We start from the raw sequence: 24,669 nt of genomic DNA on the forward strand, positions 1-24,669 counted from the left end.
AGGTCATGATCCCAGCATCCTGGGATCGAGCCCCGCCCACATTAGGCTCCTTGCTCAGCGGGCTGTCTTCTCCCTCTCCTTCTTTCTAGCCCCCCGGCTTGTGCTCGCTTGCTCTCTCTGTCAAATAAATAAATAACATCTTTAGAAAACCAAAAAAGAGAAGAAAAATAAAGTTTTCTTGCTAAACTATGCTATCCATGAAAAAAACCTCACTAGATATCTATTGAGCCCACCTACCGTACATCCTTGCCTGGCATTTGGGAACAGAGGAATGACTGAAACACTGTTACCTACCTCCAAACATGCCATCTAGCTTAAGAGTTAGATGTATTTAGATGTAATCAATGACCTGGGAGCACAGGAAGGGAAGGAAGGAAGTGTTGATGCTTGGAGAATTCCAGAACACTTCTCAGAGGAGATAAGATTTTTTGCAAAACTTGGCTGAGGGAGGGAAGCTTGGCAGCTGTGGGGGTTTGTGGAGTTGGAGCATCTCCAGCACGGGGGGCGGTGGGGCATGTCCTGCTGGAGGCGGGGAGTCTATCACGGAGGGCCTCAAGTGTCGGCTGTATCTTTTAGGAAACTAGGGTGGCATAGAATTTAGGTCAGGCCAAAGGCGATAAGGCCCGGGCCAGGGCGGGATAGACTTTAGCCCAGACCAAAGCTGTAGGAATCAGGCCCAGAAGTGCTGGTGGGGATAGAGGGCCGAGCTAAAACTGAGCTGTGCCTCCTAAGTACTGCTGACAGTTGCTGGTGTCCGTAGGAAGGGTGCTGTGGTGGCAGGAGCTATCAGAGTGGGCACCGAGGGCTCCAGCCACGGTGGCTGAAGATGGTTCTGTGTACCCCTGGGTTGGACTAATAGAGGCCTAGGGCAAGTTAGTGAAATACATTTTGCATACATTAGTTTTGAGCTTTGAAGACCGGTAGGGGTAGATATCCAAAGCCCATATACCCAGTAATTTGTACTTATATCCTCCTGTACCCCAGAAGGGACTTGCAGCTGCTAATGCACATACAATGCAAGGAGATTGAAACAGGCAGGTTGGGGCGCCTGAGTGGCTCAGTCTGTTAAGCCACTGCCTTCGGCTCAGGTCATGATCCCAGGGTCCTGGGATCGAGCCCCACATTGGGCTCCCTGAGCAGGGAGCCTGCTTCTCCCTCTCCCTCTGTCTCCCTACTTCTGCTCTTTCTTTCCCTCTGTCAAATAAATAAGTTAAATCTTTAAAAGAATAAATACAATGAAACAGGCAGGTGAAATCCAGGTCAAAGGAAGATAAGACAAGTAATAAGCTGGTGAGGGCACAGGCTGTGGAGTTGGACTGCTTGGGAGTCTGCATCCTGGCTCTGTGACCCTGTGAAAGTTACATTTCCCTCTGTGCCTCATTCATCACATCCCTGGAGCAGAGATACCAAATACTGCCTCGTGCGTAAGAGGAGAAGATGAGACGGGGTCATACGCGGAGAGCGCTGAGGCCACTGCCAGGCAGCTCGTGAGTGCTCAGTCCTCGGGAGCTGGCAGTGGTTTTAGGAGGCTAGTTGAAAAGTTCATACACGGGGTCAACTAAAAAAAGAAAGAGAGAGAAAAATTTAAAAGAAAAGAAAAGTTGGCACACAAAAGCCACACCCAAAGGTCTTGTACAGAGTAGACAATGGGGACTAAATCTTCCGTTGGCCACTGCCTGTCACCAGCGTGAGAAGGGGAGCCCGGCTGTGTGAGTGGGGGTAGCTGCATGGTGTGCGCTCAGTTATGACTCACCGAAAAGCCCTTCCTTACTCCCTTTGGCTCCTCTTGTCTCTCTTTCTCTTCCTTCCTTAAAGAAAGGGTGACTCTACATATTGAAGTATCTTAGACTCGAGTGGAACTCACCCCACAGTCAATCACATCCCCTCTTTCCGAATCTCCCGGCTTCATTAGCTGAAGTATTTACACCTGAGGACAAAGGGGTCCTTGCCTTAATCCATACAAGAGCTCTTGGGAGTTCGAAGATGCACAAAAGGATAGACACACCCCTGCGGGGAAAGGGAGACGGGAAGGTGCATGACCTGCTCCCCCGGGAGGAATAAACCTTGCTAAAGTAAAAAAAACCTCGAATTACAGAGCTTGCAGGGGCGCCTGGGAGGCTCAGTGGGTTGAGCCTCTGCCTTCGGCTCGGGTCATGATCTCAGGGATCAGTTCCCACATCGGGCTCTCTGCTCGGTGGGAAGCCTGCTTTCCCCTCTCTACCTGCTTGTGATCTCTCTCTCTCTGTGTGTCAAATAAATAAAAATCTTTAAGAAAAAAAAATAGAAGAGTGAATACATGGAAAAGTGTAGTACATCAGGTGTCTGTGTATGTGCACATGTACCTGATATATCCACATTTTTCCCACGTACACTTGCCATATTTACATATGTACACACATATACATTACTCTCGTATGTGACATGTATATAACATATATCCTATATATGTATTCTCTAAACTGTACATGTTAATTCATATGTAGTTATATAAGTTAATATACATATGTACACATAACATGCTCATTTGGAAAGTTAGAGTAAGCAGATCTGCTCTTAACCTGGAAGGGACTGCATGCTTTGTACCTAGGGATTATGTACGCAACCCACAGGACTCACAGTTCTTCCTGCTCCTTCCCATCATGCTACTCCCCCGAAACTGCGATGGCCTATGACCATGTCTCAGTGTCTGGGGACTGCCCATGCCCTCCCCCAACTGGTGGAGGGGCAGTCGTCTTTTTTTTTTTTTTTTTTTTTTAAGATTTTATTTTATTTTATGGTGTTTTGTTTGTTTTTGAGAGAGAGAGAATGAGAAGGAGAGGGAGAGCATGGGAATGGGGAGGGTCAGAGGGAGAAGCAGACTCCCCACTGAGCAGGGATTCCCAACTCGGGACTTGATCCCGGGACTTCAGGATCATAATCTGAGCTGAAGGCAGTCTCTTAACCAAGTGAGCCACCTGGGTACCCCTCATCTTTACAGCTCTTACCCTCCAGTGTATAAACGACTAGAGTCAGTTGGTCAGACAGCAGGTAAGGTAGAGACCTGTGGAGTCCTCCTAAGGGAAAAGCGATCAACTTTGAGATCCTGGGGGTGAGGGGAAGGGTTCAATGTCAGGGGAAAGGGGGAGAATGCAATCAAAGCCCAACAGGGATACCTGTATGAATCTCCTGTACTGTTTCTCTTCAGACCCGTTCCCGTCAATATTAACTGCTTGGTTTGCTTTGGAAAGGATTCGCACATAAGCTCCCCACCCCCGCAAAAAAGTAAAAGTTCTTAAAACTTTCTTAACCTTGTAAAATTGCCCGTTGGGGTGATTTGCAAATCCTCAGTGGAGCACCCAGTTAAGAGGGGACTCTTCCTTTGTGGGGATTGTCCCCTGACAGAGGGATATGCTCTGCGAGGACCTGGCCCACGCCACCGAGCAGCTCAACATGCTCACGGAAGCCTCGAAGAAGCACTCGGAGCTGCTGCAGTCCGCGCAGGAGGAGATGAGCAGGAAGGAGGCCCTGATCCAAGAACTTCAGCACGAGGTGAGATCGGCGGCCTCAGCACCTTGACCCGGTAAACAGAAAGGCGGGGCCCGTCGGGCGCTGAGGAGGGCCGGCTGCGCCGCGGGCTCTGAACGACGCCTGCTTCCGTGGGTCCTGACTTGCTTGGCTGCCTATCTGGTCACCCCCGGCCCCCTGACCTGCACCAGCGCGTTCTGACCTCTGGGGCAAGGCTATGGCTGACTCTTGTCCTCTCTGCTAGCTGCTGTTTTGTATTTTATTTTCCTCGATGACCCTTGATTACCTGTGAAGCTTCAAGTTTTTTTAAACACTGTGAAGTTTGTGAGAGAGCAGCAGACGAGAGGGTCAGAACAGCAACCAAGGCCCACAGCCACGAGCGGCAGGGGCATTGTTTATAGCTGCAAACACTGCTGTGGTCTGGGTTGCTTTTAATACCTTACTGCGTTTCAGATTATTATGGAAGTCCTGACAAAATAACACGACATCTGTACGCTCCTACCTCGGGCAGCTCGTCTGTTCTTAACAGGACCATGGGCCCTGTGTGATTTTCTTTTTTTTTTTTTAAAGATTTTATTTATTTATTTGACAGAGAGAAATCACAAGTAGATGGAGAGGCAGGCTGAAAGAGAGAGAGGAAGAAGCAGGCTCCCTGCCCAGCAGAGAGCCTGATGTGGGACTCGATCCCAGGACCCCGGGATCATGACCTGAGCCGAAGGCAGCGGCTTAACCCACTGAGCCACCCAGGCGCCCCCTGTGTGATTTTCTAACACATCATCTCACCTCTGTTCAATTCTCCCAGCTGAACCAGAAGAAGGAGGAAGTAGAACAGAAAAAGAGTGAATATAACTTCAAAATGAGACAGCTCGAACACGTGATGGATTCTGCTGCCGAGTATCCGCAGGTGCTTGTCAGAGAAAGGGTGTGTTGTGGGAAGAATGAAGTTTCGTGAGTGATAAACGTTTGGAAATTACTTCATTTTTTTTTTTTTTTTTTTTAAATAGAAAGATTTTCACCAACACCTTTTCTGCTTTTTACTTAATAAAAAAGCACCGGTGTTTTTATTTGTTTTACTTGGACAGGAATTAGGACAACAAGCTAAACAGCTGAGTGTTTTCCGTGTGCTTGGTATATACATTTACAATGAAATCTTTATCAAACCTCACTTAACTGAGTATTCGGATGAAATTTAATTTTTTCATAGAGCCCTAAAACACCACCTCACTTTCAAACACATTTGGCAAAACTCCTGGAAACACAAGAACAAGAGATAGAAGATGGAAGAGCCTCTAAGATTTCCCTGCAACACCTTGTAACAAAGCTAAACGAAGATAGAGAGGTCAAAAATGCTGAAATCCTCAGAATAAAGGTAACTGCGTGATTTTTTTCCCCATAAACCCAATCTTTTAAATATAAACAGTATCCAAAATAAATAAGTAAAATAATATCTTTGTGTTTACTGATACAAAATTCAAAAGTCGCAGAACTGAAGGGTACACAGAAAAGCCTGCCTCCCCCTGCTGCCTTGACCCTGCCTAGTTGACCGTCCCTGGCGACTGCCACTGTAGCCAGGTTCCCATGTGTCACCACGACTGGAACCATTGTCTCCCCGCCCGTTTTTTGTTTTTTGTTTTTTTTTTTTTTTAATATTTTATTTATTTATTTGACAGCCCGTTTGGTTTTTATGATGGTATCCTACCCGGGCCTTACCAGTTGCTCTGATCCCAGTGCTGCCTGAATCAGATCCTTGCCAGTTTCATGGCTAAGGCATGCTCGCTCAATAGTTTTAAATTTGTATTTTTCTTACTAGGAGTAAGATGGAGCATCTTCAGATGGCCTTTGCCCATCTTTCTACTGTCGCCCTTCTCCTTAATGATTTGTAGGCATTCTTCCTGTATTAGATTTGCTTTTGTCTGTGATAGTTAAAAATACTCTCTTCTTGTTTGCCCTTCCTTTAAATTTCCTTCTGGTTTTGGTTTGGTTTGGGTTCTACCCAGGGACTTGGGAGTGTGGTGATTACATGTGGGGGGGGGGGGGAGTGTGTTTAGAGGAGTGTTGAGGGGCGGGAGGTATGTGGAGGAGCGCCTGGGTGGGTGGTGTGTAGCTGCGGGGAGGTGTGGGTAGAGCGGATATGGTGCTTCATACGAGATCACGGTTAGCCTGTGAGGCCATTGCTCTGTAGTGAGCTTTTGTTCAGGAACAAAATTAAGCTTACTGTAACCAAGTGGCAGAACGTGCACGAAGACAGCATCTCTCTTGAGTTTTGTCCCTCATGGAGGAGATCATTCCTGGCTTTTTTTATTTAGGGCCGCTCCCAATAGGCCGCTATCCCAGGAATGTGGCTGTTGCCCAGTTGGCATGATATTAGGACTCAGAAGAAATTGGGTCAGGTTAAAAGAAATCAAATAAAAGGGGCACCTGGGTGGCTCTGTTGTTAAGTGTCTGCCTTCGGCTCAGGTCATGATTCCAGGGTCCTGGGATTGAGCCCCGCATCGGGTTCCCTGCTCTGCAGGAAGCCTGCTTCTCCCTCTCCCACTGTCCCTGCATGTGTTCCCTCTCTTGCTGTCTCTCTCTTTCTGTCAAATAAGTAAATAAAATCTTTAAAAAAAAAAAAAAGAAAGAAAGAAAGAAAGAAATCAAACAGTGGACAAGTAGAAGCAAAGGAGAAAGGACAGTCCCTGCAGACAAGTATTTATTTCTTCGGACGGTTAATGCTCCTGATTTTCAACTGGGCGTTCACTAAGGATTTTGAGTGGTGGGCTGTGGACACATCGGTTGGACCCTCCATACAGCATAGTGATTTGACATTTGCATCCATTACGCTGTGCTCACCACAGGTGTAGCTGCCGTCTGTCGCCAGACAACGTTATTACTGTATTATTGACTATATTCCCTATATCAGTTTCTTTAAAATTAGGATTTATTAAGTAGAATCAAGTAGAACATTTACCAAAGTAGACTAGACTTTTGAACATGTTTTCTCATTAAGGGATTTTAATGAATTATGTGATACTGATAAGAGACTATATTTAACACACCGTGGGTATGAAAATGAGTCACCATTCCAGGTCCCCAAGAGCTCGTCCCAGTCTCCCTTTCAGCCAGCGACACCCCGTGCAGTGTTCTGTGCATAGGACGAGGTTCGCATAGGCGTTTGTGTCTCGTGTGTGGCCTTGGGGAGCAAAATCATGCCGCCTACGTGTTTTCTGAAAGGACGGGATTTGCTGTCTTCCCAGGAGCAGTTGTGTGAAATGGACAGCCTCCGCACAGAAGCCGAGCAGTTGCGAGAGAGGAACTGGCTTCTGCAGAGTCAGCTAGATGATCTGGAAAGGGAAAAGAACAGGTGAGAAAGAGCTGCCGGAACCCTATGAGCTAAATCTTGGCCTGTCTGGGTGTGGCTAGGGGGAAGCGGCTGGGCTCGGTTTCCCGGCGGGCTCAGCGTTCGCCGCTAGTCCAGGGGATGCCCCGTTGGTTGAGTTGGGTTTGATGAGGGCACTGCTTTTTCCAGAATGGGGTATTAAAGCCTTCATGATCTTGCCTACTCTGTTAACCTTTGTGTTGTTGTGGAGCTATTAAAAATGAATTTCAGATATGTGAAGCTTTTGAACCCAACTGTCTACTGCTGTTTGACAGGAAAGGTACATGGGGTGAGGAAGCTGTGACCTCGACAGGACAAGGTTCCAGAGGTCCAGCAGGAAAAGGGAGGATTTCCTACCAGATGATTTTGCTTCATGACTCCAGGGAGTGCCCCTGCGCAGGAAGGAGCTTTCCAGAGGAGTGCTCCCTTGGGCTTGGGTATCTGTGCACGTGGTTTGCCTTTAGCTGTGGCAGTTTTCTAGTTGTATTTGCTAATGGCATGACATAGTGTCACGGGCAGTCACATCCGGGCTCTGTCCTGTCTCTGACCCTTGAAAGTCCTGTGACTTTGAACACAGTTTTTAACTTCTAGTGCCTCAGTTTCCTGAGGCATAAAATGAAGAAAACAATGTCTCTCTCTCACAAGGTGTTGTTTTTTTTTTTTTTTTTAAGATTTTATTTATTCATTTTACAGAGATCACAAGTAGGCAGAGAGGCAGGCAGAGAGAGAGAGGAGGAAGCAGGCTCCCTGCTGAGCAGAGAGCCCGATGAGGGACTCGATCCCAGGATCCTGGGATCATGACCTGAGCTGAAGGCAGAGGTTTTAACCCACTGAGCCACCCAGACACCCCTCACAAGGTGTTATAAAGACTAAAAATAACGTGGGTAAAGTGCTGGTTACAGTGCTTGGCTGAGGGGTGTCACCCAAGAAGTGGCAGATATTACGTATATGGGGTAGACTTATGATCTTGACCTTTTGTGAACTTGCCAGAGGGGTTTGAGTTGAGGGTGGTCTGGAAAATTATGCAGCAAGTTGAAGTGAATCAAGGGGGCGGTCTCCATGTGGGATGAAGGCCCTGACTGAATTCAACTTCCCAGATTAGGGGTGTCTGCTGTTCCTACCATTGCCATTGGTCTCGGGCAGACGCGCTCCCTTTCCCCGTCCAGAAGCAGCCCTAAGATTCACTGTCCGCGCCTTCACTAAGACAGCAGATGCTCGAGGATGGTAGCGGTGGCTGTGCTGACAGGCTGCTCCTGAACACGTTTCTCCGGGTGTCCGGGGGCACTGGACATGCTCAGTTTAGTAGCCACGGCCCCTTCTAGCCCATTCTGATGTGGCCCGTCTGCGGTCTGCTCACCTGTTCACATGCTCCCGTGTGAGCTGCTCACACGCTCCCCTGTGCAGAGAACAGCCCTGTACTCGTACACTGCCTTTTGTCAAGAGCTGGTTCGAACACGGAACATAGAACGTTTCTAGCTCATTTATAAAATCACAACTAAAAATGCTCACAGAGCCATGTGTCCCTTCTGAGGAGCCATACAGAGCCTCCTTCCTGAAAGATCAGAGGGGGGGAAACTGGCTCGGGGGTCAGATCAGGCCCGCAGTCTGTCTGATCAACAAGGTCTTACTAGAGCCGAGCCACGTGCTTTCATTTAGCTACTGTGTTGGTGTTATGACAGCCAAGCAGAATAGCCGTGACAGGGACCCCCGTGGCTCCCAAAGTCCAGAATATTTTCTGTCTGGTTCTTGACGGAAAAAAGTTTACCCACTTTTGGGTTAGAACATAGATAGACAACACTTCTCTAATGGTTTCAGGCATTTTCCTCACTGAGGTCTCATTACCGTTTCTATCTAGGCTGCCAGATTCATTAAGTGAAAGAAACTACTGGACCTTCTGTTTTCCTTCAAGAAACGATTTTTTGCTCATCAGTGAGAGATATTTCTAGAGGAGTCTGTGGCGTTCAGGCAGGTTCTCCTGGGGGATGTCCCTTTGGTGCAGGGGCTGCCCGCAGAAACTCAGTGTATGATCCTGCCCTGGTCAAGCTCACAGATGGTCTTCCCATTAATCAGATTCACGTGACACTGATGCAACGTCCAGAATATAATTTCCTTTATTTAGAGGAACATTCCTTTTCCATGAAAAGATCTATGTCCAGTGCCCAGGGAATCCCCTTCCTGGTGTCGGCATACACGGGATGCCAGAGTGCCATCAGAAAATTGCCAACGGATGCTGAAATCCCAGCAAAGGGGGTGCTGGGGCTCCCATGTGCAAGGCTGGCCTGAGGAACCCTTCCCACACCCAGATATGCCCCCTCCCAGCTGATCACCAGGCTTCTGGACCGCCTGTCTCAGCTGCCTTCACTCACATTTGATCTTCATATGGTACCACTCTTGGCTCCATTTCTGCTTTACTTTCCACCAGGCCTCGATTGCATTTCCCAGCTCTGCTCATCTCAGTTTTGTATGGGAGGCGTCCTGAATTCCGGGGAGGTGCCTTATTTCATTCCCACATATCAGTCACACGTGTGACCTGTGCTAACTTGACTTAATCACCAGAGTTAGCTTTGCATTGCGTAACTTGGCATTGCTGCCTACAGCAGATAGGAAGGTGATGCTTGGATATGCCTAACCACACTTCCCCAGCCTCCCTTTCTCATCTCTGCAGTGAACAGAATCGTCCAGATCATCAACAGCTGAAGAATGAACAAGAGGAAATGATCAAAGAAAGACTTGCTAAAGTACGACTTCTTTTTTTTTTTTTAATGTAATGTTTCTTGTCTGAGAAATGCTTTTCTACCTAGCATTTGTGGTTATAGATTCTAGAAACCATTTTACTCTTGAAATTTCTGTCTCTTCTATATTCTCACTATTGAGTTTGATATTTACCATCAATATTGAGACCTTGTTGATGAAATAAGAGTGAATTTGTCTTCGTGTTTCAGCGAATAGCCTCCTGCCGGCATCCCCACACAGAGTTTTCTATGTAGAATAAAAGCAGGTATAGGGTGCCCATGGGAGGCCTCAGAGGGCGTGGTGCGTGAAGTCTTAAGAGACAGGCACCCCCTTGAAGGGGTACACCATTGGGATGTGGAAGAGGATATTGGGTTAAGTGATCTCATTACTATGAGGGAGAGTGGACTGCTTACTATAATTTTTTTCTTAGCAATGGTAAAAAGCCATCTTTTTCTTTTTATCTTATTACAGAATAAATTGGTTGAAGAAATGCTGAAAATGAAAGCAGAGTAAGTTCACAGTTTTGTAATTCAAGTTCTTGTAGGTCTTTAATTTCTTTTCCTCTAAGGGAAGAAATACTATATCCACAAGGTAAGTAACTCCTTTCCTTCTTCTGGTTTCCTCCAATTTAAAACCTTGGGTCTCTTTCCTATGTGTTCTGTAAAGAGGATTTTAATTTTTTCATCTAGTTCTCATATGAATTTATGGAATCTTATAAACTCACCTCATTCTTAGATGAGGGAAATACACTCTCTTTCCTATTGAGTTCAAAATATATAAACTGGTTGGTATTAACAAATAAAATGGTAAAACATTAGGAAGAGAGTATATTCTGAATATTCATCCAGAATAAACCTGAATAAACCTCCTAAAAGAATGATTGATTGATTGATCATTGATTGATTTGGCAGAGAGAGAGACAGCGAGAGTGAGAACACAGGCATGGGGAGAGGGAATCAGGCTTCCTGCTGAGCAGGGATCCCGAAGCAGGGCTTGATCCTAGGACCCTAGGATCATGACCTGAGCTGAAGGCAGATGCCCAACAATTGAGCCACCCAAGCACCCCAAACCTCCTAAGAGAATTTTGAAACACCATGTACCCTTCTGCACATTTTTTGGAGTCGACTTTATGTCTAAAATTTCTCACTGAAACTTTAAATTGAAGCAAAGGGTAGAAGTTCTCACATACTGAAAATAGTACCATGTAGGAATAAAGTTCTTGGTGTCAGGGTGGCCAAATGGTCTTAGTCATAGACTCCAGTTCCTGCTTCTCATGGTCCGGCCTTCTGGTCTCTGCAACAAAGGTGTGGGTTCAGATTCCACTTTGGACACGTCTCCAGTTTTGTTCCAGCCATTGTTCTGTAGAGAGCCTCTCCTTGAACTGGCCATAGAAATAAAGCTCCGGTAGTGTTCTCTTCAAAGTATCCAACTGACCTGCTACTTTCTATCCAACTGACCTGCTACTTTCTACTTTAATGATACAGGAACAAATTCCTAAATCAAAAGTCGTACATTGTTCCTTTGTCCTTTCAAATTGAATTTCCGCTTCATACCTACACAGAATTATATCCTAATTTATTAATTGTCCGAATTAATACATTTTTGGGCAAATTTTTTGTTGATTACCCTACCATATCACTAGGCAGCAAATATATATATATATAAATGGGAAGTCATTTGTTAAAGTTTCTTGTGTTGTGAAATTAATTTGTATTTGTATAGCTGGCTCTAGTGCTGTATTTTCTTCTGGATTGAGTTTTCATTTCAATTATTATTAATCGTGGTGCCCTTTATTTATTAAAACTTTTTATAAATTATGATATGTAGTAATATTTAAATGGAAATTCATCTCCCAGTGCATTTTAGCTTCAGTTACTCATTCTGTTATACTTAATTCTGGAATGAGACAGCATTCAGGATCCCCTCTGTTCCTACTTTCTGTTTTTATAGCTGTAAGTGCTGAGAAATCGCATTCACATAGTAAGTAAATGGCAGCAACTGGAATTTTGTTGAGTCCTGTCATGCAATTATTTGAACTCCATTCAAGTTAGCATGTCAAAAATTACATGATTATCTGTCATCAGATAATTTTAAGATTTTATTTATTTGACAGAGAGAGAGAGCGTTATAAGCAAGGGGAACAGCAGACAGAGGGAGAAGCAGGCCTCCCACCGAGCAGGGAGCCCCATGTGTAGTTTGATCCCAGGACCCTGGATCATGACCTGAGCCAGAGGCAGACGCTCAACTCACTGAGCCACCCAGGCGCCCCAGTCACAAATTCTTTCTAATGATCAACTGACAAAGACCACCCATTTTGTGTAAAGATTTGTTACCCAGTTATTGGCTTTATAGCATCAGAGGGTATTGTGGAACAGAACTCATTCCATGCTTTGCTGTACGTATGAGCAGTTCAGGGACTGGCTCCCAAGCGGTCAATCATTGTAGAGCTAGGGTGGAAACACGGCTCACTTACAGGATCTCTGAGAATCCCGCTGTGCAGTTTGTAGAATTGCAGCTCTTTCAGAAATAATAGCTATTTTAGACATTCTCGTAAAAAGAATAAAAGCTCAGTTGGCATGTAATTTATTTCATAATCTAGGAACCAAGAGTCTCCAGTGACACACTGTCCCTAGAAGATACAGGACCTCACGCTGTGGGCAAGGAAAACACACAGTAGAAAGTGGCACAACCGGGGTGCCTGGGTGGCTCATTGGGTTAAGCTGCTGCCTTCGGCTCAGGTCATGATCTCAGGGTCCTGGGATCGAGTCCCGAGTCGGACTCTCTGCTCAGCAGGGAGCCTGCTTCCTCCTCTCTCTCTCTGCCTGCCTTTCTGCCTACTTGTGATCTCTCTCTGTCAAATAAATAAATAAATCTTTAAAAAAAAATAAGTTATAAAAAAAAAAGAAAGTGGCACACCCAGTTTTATCGGTCTCAACCTACAGCAGTGATTCTCACAATAATGTTATCTATTTGTGGATGCCTGGGTGGCTCAGTGGGTTAAGCCTCTGCCTTCGGCTCAGAGTCCTGGGATGGAGTCCCACATCGGGCTCTTTGCTTGGCAGGGAGCCTGCTTCCTCCTCTCTCTCTCTCTGCCTGTATCTCTGCCTACTTGTGATCGCTGTCAAATAAATAAGTAAAAGCTTTTAAAAAATTATCTGTTTGTGTATGTGAGGATGCTTAAAAAGCTACAAGGAACTGAATTCCACGCTAACAGGTATAGGCAGGAGATGCTTAATTTTGTATCACAAGAGGTCTGGAGGTGCATTGACTGAGTAATGCCATCAGGGACCCATACCCTTCCCATTCTTCTGCTTTGCTTGCTTGTGGCCTCTTGGCAGAGAGGCAGGCAGAGAGAGGGAGATGTAGGCTCCCTGCCAAGCAGAGAGCCCGACGCAGGCCTTGATCCCAGGACCCTGAGATCATGGCCCGAGCCGAAGACAGATGCTTAACCTGCTGAGCCACCCAGGCACCCTAAAGCAGTGCAGTTCTATGTAATTCCATGGTAACTTTGTTCCTTGTTTTTCTTTTTAGTTGATAGTTGTATAGTGTCTGAATTCTGAATAGCACATCCTTGAAGAAATGAATGGTGCCTTATGGTTGAGAATCAGTTTTTTTTAAATCCAAAAGAATTAAGATATGGGACATTGAATAAACCATGCATACTGTAATAATACTTAAATTACATTTGTTCCAAAGGGGCCAGATCTAGAAGTTTCCATTTTAAATTTTTATGATTTAGAAAATGGTTTGCCGTGCCTGGGTGGCTCAGTGGGTTAAAGCCTCTGTCTTCAGTTCAAGGTCATGATCCCAGGGTCCTGGGATCAAGCCCCGCATTGGGCTCTCTGCTTGGCAGGGAGCCTGTGTCCTCTTCTCTCTCTCTCTCTGCCTGCCTCTCTGCCTACTTGGGATCTCTGTCTGTCAAATAAATAATAAATAAAATCTTAAAAAGGGGGCGGGGGCGCCTGGGTGGCTCAGTGGGTTAAAGCCTCTGCCTTCAGCTTGGGTCATGATCCCAGGGTCCTGGGATCGAGCCCTGCATTGGGCTTTCTGCTCAGCAGGGAGCCTGCTTCCTCCTCTCTCTCTCTGCCTGCCTCTGCCTAATTGTGATCTCTCTCTGTCAAATAAATAAATAAAATCTTAAAAAAAAAAAAAAAAAGAAGAAGAAGAAAGAAAGAAAGAAAATGGTTTGAGGAATTTTCCAAAATGAAAGTCTTGGGTAAGATAACCCAAAAAAGCCTATCTGCATCCCTTGTTATCTCCCCATGCCGTCACTAGGGGAGGGCTGAATATTTGTGACGCTTTCAAATAAAAATTTTGGGCTTGCATGAAACCTCTCTCATTTGAATACTGTTGCAGTTATTTGCCTTTGGAATCCCACAAACCGCTGTTTGTTGTTACAGCCTAGAAGAAGTCCAGAGTACTCTCCTGAACAAAGAGATGGACTGCCTTAGAATGGCTGAGGAAGTCGAGCGAACCCGGACTTTGGAATCTAAAGCGTTCCAAGAGAAGGAGCAACTGAGGTCAAAGCTGGAAGAGCTGTATGAGGAAAAGGAGAGAATATTCCAGGTGCATTTGTGTGTTGCTCGTTTTCATATGCTCGGGGCATGCCCGGGAGGAGGCGTCCGTGGTTGAGTCGCTTGGGCGCGCGCAGGGATCACTGACCGGGAGAGCCGGGAACCTGGGCCCCCTGGCGCCCTGTGCTCTGGGGAGGCCCGAAACAATGTGATTGTAAAAGCAGAATTAAGAGCAGCTCATTTTCCCCCTCCCTGGATTGATTTGCCTGCAGGAGATGGAAATGTTAAGGAAGCAGGTGGAGTGTCTTGCTGAGGAGAACGGGAAGTTGGTCGGTCACCAAAACCTGCATCAGAAGATTCAGTACGTGGTGCGGCTGAAGAAGGAGAACGTCCGGCTCGCCGAGGTAAGCTCTGACAGGCCTGAAAGAGACTCAGCCTGGTCTTAGAATGATTGTTTCACTAGAGTTGTGTCCTCATCAAATCGCATTTATGCTTCCTTCGGGGAATTTACTGAATTAAAAAAAAAAAACAGTCATTATTCCAAGCCTAATCCAGTCCGTTGTCAGACTGCTACATAATCAGGTTCTTGTGTAATGTTATAAGTAGTTTACAAATTGAAAGCTGTAGTCTTAATTTTTAATATAAGCTTAATGAATGCGAAGAATAACTTCCTGTAAGCATTTGAGTCTTATTTTTTTTTCTTTTCTTTTTTCCTTTTTTTTTTTTAATTTACTTCTTAGGAGACAGAAAAGTTGCGTGCTGAAAATGTGTTTTTAAAAGAAAAGAAAAGGAATGAATCTTAAGGATCTTGGGCAACTACCTACCTAGGCATCACCTTTCTGGAGACTTTCCTCTTGCAAAAGTAAGCCCTACCCCAGCGCATTTAACAGCTAAACCAAGGAGTGTAATTACTAAATGAGTATGTGGCTTTGGGGGCTGACCTTCAAGTTTCCGATGCGTGTTCTGCATCCGTCCTCACCGTATGGCAGTCGGCAGTCTGCTGTTTCAAAGTTACCATCCCATTTCAAAGCTTTCAATCAACTGTAAATACTGGGGAAACCTTTTGCCATTTTAAAATAAAAAGCCATAGTTAAGATTTACAGTGGTTGTTGGCCAGGTTATTTTTTCCTTAGATATACTCACCAGAATCTTCGAGTCTTGTAGTGGAAGCTCTAATGGTATGTGGTGACTTCAAAACTTGCCATGATGTTAATCCTGTAGCGTAGCATATAGGATAGGCAAATTTGTTAATATAGATTATTTTTGTATTCTTAACTTTTTAAGTATTCTCCTGAGCATTTTTTTATGACTGTAAATATGGGCATTTTTCAAAATGTAATAAAATCTCTTAAAAATTAACCATTTAATGAAGTGCTTTATTCTCACTTGGGAGCGCCAGATTAAAGACATGTCCATTCACCATGGACTTAATGAGTACCTATTACCTGCCCTGGTCATCCGCGAACACAGCAAACAAACCCTCCTGCCCTCAAGTAACTCCTAGTGTGTCATCACTTCATTCCTTTTCATTGCGAATCATACCCTGATGTGCGGAGATGCCGCGTTTACTGAGATTTGAGCTTGTTGGCAATTTGGAGCTCTTATGAATAACGCTGCTGTAAATATTTGTGTACCCGTCTTGCTGGGGACCTGCGTTTCCTGTGGCTTGAGCAGACAGATAGCCAGGAGTGGAATTGCTGGTTCAGCTTGTCTAATTTTTATTTAAGACCCTGGCTGGGGCGCCTGGGTGGCTCAGTGGGTTAAAGCCTCTGCCTTCCGCTCCGGTCATGATCCCAGGGTTCTGGGATCGAGCCCCACATCGGGCTCTCTGCTCAGCAGGGAGCCTGCTTCCTCCTCTCTCTCTGCCTGCCTCTCTGCCTGCTTGTGATCTCTGTCTGTCAAATAAATAAATAAAATGTTTAAAAAAATAAAAATAAATTAAAAAAAAAAAGACCCTGGCTTCCCTCTGCAGAGGCCCTGTTTGCTTGCACCGCGCACTCCCACCAGTAGGGGGCTCAGTTTCTCCGCATCCTCCTCAGCTCCTGTTCCGCCAGATGTTTTACTGGGGCCATCCCGGTGCTTGCTCTTGGCCCATCGCTGACATTCTCCTAAGGCCTAATGATACTGAGCATTCTTTATAAAATAGACTTCTACGCTCAGCAGTAAAAAGAGGCAAAATGGATGAAGCTCAACAAAGAGAAAAAAGTGAAAGGTGCCAGACCCCAAAGACCACATACTGAGTGATTCCATCTATATGAAATGTCCAGGAAGGGCAGATCATAGAGAGAGGAGCTTGTGGCTGGGGATGGGGGCGACTGACTGGATGGGCACGATGGGAACGTTTTCGATGTGGTGGAAATGCGCTGGCTTGTGATGATTGCACACATGTAGCTAAAAATTAAACTTCAAAATGGCTTCATTTTATGGGTTGTCATTTATACCTCCCTAAAGCTGAGGAAAAACAATTTTAAAAATTAACGCACAGTTGAATTTCCAAAGAGTATCAGTTAATCCCTAAGAGCCAGAAACAAACAAAAAAAGGATCTAAAAATCAGTGTAGGGGGCACCTGGTGGGCTTGACGGTGGAGCATGGGACTCTTGGGCTCAGGTTTATGAGTTCAAGCCCCATGTTGGGGGTAGAGATTACTTAAAAATAAAATTCTTAATAAAAAGAATAAAATTCAGCATAAGGTGGAAAAGAGAAACTGCGATCACTCTGGAGGTGGGAGAAGGTTGGAATACTGAAGCTGGTACTGAAGAGGCTCGGGTCTTACCCACCTATGGGGGTCTCTAGGGGCTGCTGGAGCAAATGACCAGAAACTGGGAGGCTAAAAACAAACATTCTCTCATCGCTTCTGGAGGCCAGAAGTCCAGAACCAAGGTGGTGTTGGCAAGGCTATTCTCTCCGAGGGCTCCAGGGAGTGAGTGTCTGTTCATTGCCTTTCTCGTAGCTTGCGGTACTGATAGAAGTCCTTGAAACGTATCTTTTCGGGGGGGGACACAATTCAACCTATAAACTGCAGTTATCAGGGCTATCCAGGCTTTAACTTGAGCCGCAAAACCACCCCGTGAGAGTGGCGAAGAAGGACTTCTCACGAAAACTTCCTGAATGGGGAAAAAAAAATGCTCAACAGTTCACTGTGAAATCATGCTAAACAAAAAAGCCCATACAGATTACATAAACTATTTTTTAACGTGTGCTGTATATAAAACTATGCCTAGACAGAAAGTACTCTAATAATGATCTCCCTGGAGAGAGGAAGTAGTCCTTGATACGCTCCAACATTTCTCTTCGAAAGCCATGTACTACTTTTTACACACAAACATTTTATTTTATTTTTTTTTAAAGATTTCATTTATTTATTCGACAGAGAGAGATCACAAGTAGGCAGAGAGGAAGGCAGAGAGAGAGGAGGAAGCAGGCTCCCCGCTGAGCAGAGAGCCCGATGCGGGACTCGATCCCAGGACCCCGAGATCACGACCTGAGCCGAAGGCAGCGGCCCAACCCACTGAGCCACCCAGGCGCCCTACACACAAACATTTTAAACATTTAAGTGCACAGGAAATGGGAAATCAGGTCAGCCCCAGTTATCTGAGCGGAGTGGTTATGGGCGATTTACTCTCTTTTTTAAATCCTCCGAGGATTGCGCATCCATCTGGGCCTTCTGATTTGTCAGAGGCCCTCCCCGGACCCGCCTCCCCGCCGAGTGCCGGGGTCTCCGGCGCCCTCTGCCGAGGCGTCTTTCCACTTTGCGTCTCCCGAACCGGAAGGTGCCGGTGAATCCCCTGGGGCTCTTGTTGAAATGCACATTCTGATCACCGGGTCTTGGGCGGGCCCGGGACTCCGCACTTTTAACCAATTCCTGGGGAAAGCGGATGCTGGCCCACACCCAGTGGCAAAGACTGACACTGCCGGGGCCCGGAGTGTTGTTCTACAACAGCAACCACAGCGGCTTCCGACCGCAGCCACGGACAGCTCCCGGGTCAACCTACGGAGGCCAACGGCCGCCGCACGGAGGCCCCCGGGGCTTGGCCCCACCCCTCCGAGGCCCTCGCCGCGCCCGGAATTTGGCTCCCTGCTCACGTGGGCGCCGCGTCACGTGAGGCCGCCGCCCAATCGCGGCGCGCGTTCGGTCCCGCTGGTGGCTGGCGCGGGGAGAGGTGGCGGCGGGCACCATGGCCGAGGGGCCGCAGTCCCCCGGCGGCGCCGTGTGCCCGACCGCCTACCCCGACGCCCCCGCGGAATTCCCCCCTCACCTCCAGGCCGGCGCGATGCGGCGCCGCTTCTGGGGAGTGTTCAACTGCCTGTGCGCCGGCGCGTTCGGGGCCCTGGCCGCCGCCTCCGCCAAGCTGGCCTTCGGCAGCGAGGTCGAGCCCGGGGCGCCTCTGCGGCCGGCGGGCGGGTGGGCGCGGGCGGAGGAGGGGCGCTGCAGGGCCTGCGAGGCTCCGGGGAAGGGGTTGGATTGGGGTGGGGGGCGCAGGGCGAAGCCTCACGCCAGCAGGTCTGTTCGCCCGGTCCGCAGCGGGGCGCTGCAGTCAGCTGGGGGGCGGGAGAGCATCCCTGCATTCCAAACCCGTCAAATCCTCGTCCAGTGTAGGCGGTAAGAGACCTGAGCCTCTTCCCTACCAGGGACCTGCAGTCTGTCCTCCGACTGGACTAGTTCGCGTTCCTACATCCACTCTCTGCCTCTCACTTTAAGTCCCTTGTGCCTGAACATTTCTCTCCACGTGACTCTTAGGTGAGAAGCCCGTTGCCCATCTCTTTGCTCCGTAATTAACAAGTTTTTGGTTTTTTTTTAAGATTTTTTATTGATTTGTTAGAGAAAGAGAGAGAGCGGGCAAGCACAGGCAGACAGAGTGGCAGGCTAGAGGCAGAGGGAGAAGCAGGCTCCCTGCCGAGCAAGGAGCCGGATGTGGGACTCGATCCCAGGACGCTGGGATCATGACCTGAGCTGAAGGCAGCCGCCCAACCAACTGAGCCACCCTGGCATCCCTTAACAAGTGTTTTGACCGGTATACCCCGCTGCCAGGAAAACTGGGAGTTTGGGATACGTAGGCATAAGAGAGGACAGAGGAGCATTCTGGACACCACCTTCCTCAACCTACCGCTTTCCTGAGAACCCCTAAACTGCCTCCCCACGTCTGCGGTAGTGAACCTCTGCCCCTCCCATCCTGAGTGGTAGGCCAGTGTCTGCTGCTGGAGGGGTTTCTCTGCCCCAGCGCCCCACGGTTAGGTCCTGACCTGGACAGTGGACAGACTGGCCCATGCCAGCTAGCCTGTTTAGGGCAGAACCACCATGCTTGAGGTTAGTGTCCTGTTGGGTATAATTCCGGAAGCCCAAAGGGGATGAGTACCTGGACTAGGATGAGGTTTCCTAGTCTGTTTCGTTGTGCTCCAGGTCTCAATAACTACCTCAGCAGGTTGCCCTAGTGCATACGAGGCTTTTGTGAAAATTCTGCAGGCACACGCTTTCCTTTTTTTTTTTTTTTTTTTTTAAGATTTTATTTACTTGACACACGGAGAGAGATCACAAGTAGGCAGAGCAGTGGAGAGAGGGAGAGGGGGAAGCAGGCTCCTTGCTGAGCAGAAAGCCTGATGCCTTGCAGGGCCTGATCCCAGAACCCCGGGATCACTACCAGAGCTGAAGGCAGACACTGAACGGACTGAGCCACTCAGGCGCCCCAAGACATCCTTTCCTTAAGACACTAATAGAGTCAACAGCTAGAAAACTGGTACAAGAAATAAGAGTATGAGGGTCACCTGGGTGGCTCAGTCAGTAGAGCATGCACTGCTTGGTCTTGGGGTTGTGAGTTTGAGTCCCACGTTGGGTGTAGAGATTACTCAAAAATAAAATCATTTTTAAAAAGAAAGAAACAATAGTATGATATTTAGATGAGCACCCCAGAGGAGGCAGCTCTGTCTGCAAGCAGGTTTTGGGTTTTTTTTGGTTTTTTATATTTTATCCATTCATTTGACCGAGATCACAAATAGAGAGGCAGGCAAAGAGAGAGGGAGAAGCAGGCTTCCTGCTGAGCAGCGAGCCCGATGTGGGGCTCGATTCCAGGACCCCGAGAGTACAACCCAAGCCGAAGGCAGAGGCTTAACCCACTGAGCCACGCAGGCGCCCCTGTTTTCTAATCGAAAACCAAGCAAGGGGTCTGCATGTTCTTTGTGCAGGAGGCTTAAGATCCTTTCCTTTCCAGGCTCTCACCTTTAAAAAAGGCTGCAAGGACTCAAAGTGATGTCTGGGATCGCTAGTTGAGTAGTGGGGGTTTTCCCTGAGCAGGGCTGTGTCCTGGTTAAGAGCATGGAGCCACTGCCTGGTTTTCAATCCTGGAGGCTTCCACGGGCTAGAGGCACTTGAGGCAAGTTACTAATGCCTTAGGTTCCTTATCTGTAAAGCGAAGTTAAGGAATAAATGAGAATGCACTTAAGACACTGGCCACAGGGCCTGGCCCAGAGTGAAAGCTCCCGAATGCCCAGAAGGACTGGCCTGAGTGTCCTGTAGCCTGCACGGGGTGGGGGTGGGGGGCATGGTGAATTCATGCTTTATCTGATGCCAGGAAGTGAGGACTCTGCCCCCCGATTTGCTCTCACTATATATGGACTAATAACTGCTTGCCCTCTGCTCCAGTCCCCAACACCAGCAAGGGACTTGTGTTCAAAACAAAGTACTGGTTACCGATTAGCTTTTTGCTCTGCCCCAGGGCACCTGGCTGGCAAGACGGCCAGGTAAGTCTCAGTTTATTTCAGCTATAAAATGGGTGCGCTGAGCCCAGCGTTAGGTGGAGTGCTGTGCAGGAAAGCTCTGAGGACCACCTACCCTGGCCATGGCAGGATCTCAGCAGGGCCCAGCTGCGCGTAATCAGGCCCCTGGGAGTGCTGTGAGGGGGGCCGAAGGTCCGCTGTGGCTGGGCGTGGCCGCAGTGACACTTTATCCCACAGGTGAACATGGCCTTCTGCATCTTAGGCGTCATCATGATGGCGACCACCAATTCTCTGATGTGGACGTTCTTTAGCCGGGGCCTCAGTTTCTCCATGTCTTCGGCCATTGCGTCCGTCACGGTGACATTTTCAAACATCCTCAGCTCGGTGAGTAGCCTTGGGGGTGCAGTCCCCCTGTCCCAAAGCTGGGTTCCGGGGAATTTGGGGGAACTCCCGCCCTCCTAGACAGGAGCCAACTTGAGTTTGGGCGGTGGCTTGACCCCTGATGGCTGCTCCTCCCATCTCAAACCCTGGCCGAATTCTCCAGCTAGCTAGGTACGAAGTCTTTTTAAAAAGGCCTCCCTGTGGGGCGCCTGGATGGCTCAGTGGGTTAATGCCTCTGCCTTCGGCTCAGGTCATGATCTCGGGGTCCTGGGATCGAGCCCCACATCGGGCTCTCTGCTCAGCAGGGAGCCTGCTTCCCTCTCTCTCTCTCTCTGCCTGCCTCTCTGCTTCCTTGTGATTTGTCTGTCAAATAAATAAATAAATAAAATCTTTAAAAGAAAAAGAAAAAAAAAAAAAAAAAAAAAAAAAAGGCCTCCCTGCGTGCGGCCCTTCCAGGCTGCAGCCCTCATTCTCAAGTCTCGGCCGCCTCTGGGCAAACGGATGCGTAGGGCTCTGTGAACTTGAGCATGAGATGGGGAGGGCGGATGCTCTTTCCTCTGATAGCCTGAGGTCAGCCAGGTGGGTCTGAGCCCCATAGGTCCTGCCGTTGAGGGAGGGAGGACTTGGCCTGCCGGTTTAGATCAGCAAACACCCGGCGCCAGCTCTGTGCTGGGCCTTAGCGGCTGGCCTCTTGCTGGTCTTTCTTGTGCACTTGGCTTGGGGGCCGGGGCTGGGAGGAGGGCACCCTCCCCCGCCCCCGCGGGTGAGCCAACCATGAATAGTGACTTGTGAAAGGTGACAGCTGGGCTCAAGCCCCCGACTTCCAGCTCCAGACCTTTCCTCCTGCCCCAGGAGGGCATTCGGCCCCAGGGGGAGTGAGGCGGTGCCTACTTACCACGGTCAAGTCCTGCGGGCACATGTGGCCGTGACCTCACCGCGGTCTCTGTCTCACAGGCCTTCCTGGGTTTTGTGTTGTATGGAGAGTGCCAGGAGGTCTTGTGGTGGGGAGGCGTGTTCCTCATCCTCTGCGGACTCAGCCTGATCCACAGGAAGCTGCCCCCCAGCGGGAAGGCCACCGCCGAACGCAAGCAGCAGTAACAGCAGGTGCCGGGGGGACCCGCCAGAGAGACAGCACAGCGGCCCGGGTGCGGGATGGCGTGTGGGGACCACCTCCCGGGCCTTCTGACCATTGGCCAGGTGGAGATGTTCCTGAGGGAAATGGGCCCCTGACCCAGCAGGCTCGAGGGTGGCCCGCCGCAGCTTCTGGAAGGGGAAGGACAGGCGCACGCGTGTTCGGCCTGAAGCCTTCTCGATACACATGGGTGGTGCTTTCAATGCTCACAACCCTGACCCCCACCCCAGTGCCCCGTGGCAGACGCTGGAGATCCCGGGGTCGGTCTGCGGGGTGTTGGGCCTCGAGACCGCGCTGTAATTGCAATCCTGTGGCCGGACGGAGGGCCGGCAGGTGACACGGGGGTGCGTTCCGGGGGAGCTTTCCGACACCTCCACGTGGCTGGACCGGGGTACCTGCGTCATGCTTCTGCAGTTCAGCGAGGGAAGGGAAGCTGGATTAATAAATCTTTTGGTTTGTAAGTGAAAAGTAGCCGGTGTGGAATCTTAATGCTTTCCTATGCGCCCTCCCCTTTCCTTTCTTTTCCTGATATTTTGGAATAAGAGGAAGCAACCTGGGTGAGCCTCAGCCATTGGAGTTGGGAGCTGCCCTCGCCCCCTGGACCCTGGGGCTCAGCTGCCCGCCCAGCTCGAGCTCGAGCACATGGTCCCTTCCTGATGCCACCCAGGCTGGATAGCGCTCTTCAGTTTCAGCAGCATCTGCCCATCTTCTTGGTGCGCCAAGAGGAAGGCCTGACCTCACTTTGGGGACCTAGTTTTGTTTTACTTGGTGGGAAAGGAAACCGGCTCAGAGGCTGCTCTTGCCTCCTCATTCTCCCTGTAACCCTCTCTGCCCTTTGATTGTTTTTCTCGGATCCCTGTGACTTTATCGTATCTGACGCAGTGTGAGTGTAATTCCTAGTCCCAAGTGGTCTGTATGCTGCTTGTTCCCTCGTGTGGAGCTTCAGGTTCGTTGTGTGGGGTGGGGAGGCTTCCCCGGGATGTCCCAGGGCCCTCGCAGCTCTCTCCAAGGCCTGTCTCCATGTCCGTTTCAGACACTCCCTGCAGGGGGAGGGACTTGGTGGCCAGGAGGCAGTGGGGGAGAGGGAGGGACAAGGGACATGTCCAGGCTGCCCCTCCTCTCCGCCCAGGGGAGGCCCTGTAGGCCCTCCTCGGCCCTGCTTGGCCCTCTAGGACTCATCGGACAGCTGACAGATGAGCTTCCAAAAACCGTCCTGTGGCTCCTAGTGAGTGGGATCCGGCCTTAGTGCACCTCTCCAGCCCTCACACCCCCGCTCACCACGCTTGAGTTACCCCCCACACTTGTATCTCAACAGTTCTCGAGTCTAGCGTGTCCAATCCCACCTCCGTGCTTGTTTTTTTTTTTTTTTTTTTTTTTTGCAGGAATAGGAAAGCCCATCCTAAGAGTCATAGGCGTCCTTAAGGGGCCCCTGAATAGCCAAAACAATCTTAAGAAAGAAAAACAGTGTCTGAGGACTTACCCACCCTGAGGACTTACCCACCCTGATTCCAAACCTTACTGCAAAGCTACATAATGAAAACGGTATAGTACCAACATCTAGACATGAACCAGGGGTACGGAGTCGAGAACCCAAGCCCCTTGAGAAGAGCATCGAGACCCTTCAGTGGGAAAGGGCAGTCTTTTGGCAGCTGGTGCTGGAGAAACTGGATATCTGTATGCAAAAGAATGAAGTTGGACCCTTTCATCATATAGAAAATGGAACTCAAAATGAATGGAAGACCTAAAATTAAGGTTTATTTATTTATTTGTCAGAGAGAGAGGACAAGCAGGCAGAGTGGCAGGCAGAGGCAGAGGGAGAAGCAGGCTCTGCACTGAGCAGGGAGCCCAATTCAGGACTTGATCCCAGGACCCTGGGATCATGACCTGAGCCAAAGGCAGTGGCTTCAGTGACTGAGCCACCCAGGCATCCCTTGAAGACCTAAAATTATAAGAACTAAAACTACGAGCTCTTAGAAGAAAACCCAGGAAAAGCTTCATGACATTGGGTTTGGCAATGATTTTTTTGACACCTAAGGCACAGGCAGCACAAAAGAGAAATAAATTAGACCTCATCAAAATTGAGAATTTTTGTACATCACAGGACACCATCAAGAGAATGACTACAGGGGCGCCTGGGTGGCTCAATGGGTTAAGCATCGGTCTTCAGCTCAGGTCATGATCTCAGGGTCCTGGGATCGAGCCCCGCATTGGGCTCTCTGCTCAGCATGGAACCTGTTTCCCCTTCTCTCTCTGCCTGCCTCTCTGCCTACTTGTGATCTCTCTCTCTGTCAAATAAATAGAACCTTTGAAAAAAAAATAATAAAATCCACTCTTGAAA

At 48.6% G+C, this 24,669-nt stretch overlaps 2 protein-coding genes across 4 annotated transcripts in view; both read left to right on the forward strand.

Moving 5' to 3' along the window:
• Positions 1-15,468, forward strand: part of KIF15 (kinesin family member 15) — a 70,806-nt gene extending 55,338 nt beyond the window's left edge. The window contains exons 27-35 of one of the 3 annotated variants that reach the window (XM_059160653.1): positions 3,382-3,528; positions 4,307-4,426; positions 4,709-4,873; positions 6,741-6,847; positions 9,528-9,600; positions 10,067-10,104; positions 13,996-14,161; positions 14,382-14,513; positions 14,850-15,468. In XM_059160653.1, the coding sequence (XP_059016636.1) occupies positions 3,382-3,528; positions 4,307-4,426; positions 4,709-4,873; positions 6,741-6,847; positions 9,528-9,600; positions 10,067-10,104; positions 13,996-14,161; positions 14,382-14,513; positions 14,850-14,912 (1,011 nt within the window). In that variant the 3' untranslated portion in view covers positions 14,913-15,468. Of the gene's footprint in view, positions 1-3,381; positions 3,529-4,306; positions 4,427-4,708; positions 4,874-6,740; positions 6,848-8,717; positions 9,601-10,066; positions 10,105-13,995; positions 14,162-14,381; positions 14,514-14,849 lie in introns of those variants that run through there. The other 2 variants (XM_059160654.1, XM_059160655.1) reach the window with 2 other exon arrangements.
• Positions 15,469-18,221: 2,753 nt separating this feature from the next.
• TMEM42 (transmembrane protein 42) lies at positions 18,222-22,799 on the forward strand. Its single transcript, XM_059160664.1, has 3 exons — positions 18,222-18,477; positions 21,056-21,202; positions 22,154-22,799. Exons 1-3 carry the CDS (start codon positions 18,286-18,288, stop codon positions 22,295-22,297), a joined length of 483 nt encoding a protein of 160 aa, XP_059016647.1. The 5' UTR covers positions 18,222-18,285; the 3' UTR covers positions 22,298-22,799.
• The last annotated feature ends 1,870 nt before the right edge of the window (positions 22,800-24,669 follow it).

This window comes from Mustela lutreola, chromosome 2 (assembly GCF_030435805.1).
Source record: "Mustela lutreola isolate mMusLut2 chromosome 2, mMusLut2.pri, whole genome shotgun sequence".
Classification (NCBI taxonomy): Eukaryota; Metazoa; Chordata; class Mammalia; order Carnivora; family Mustelidae; genus Mustela; species Mustela lutreola.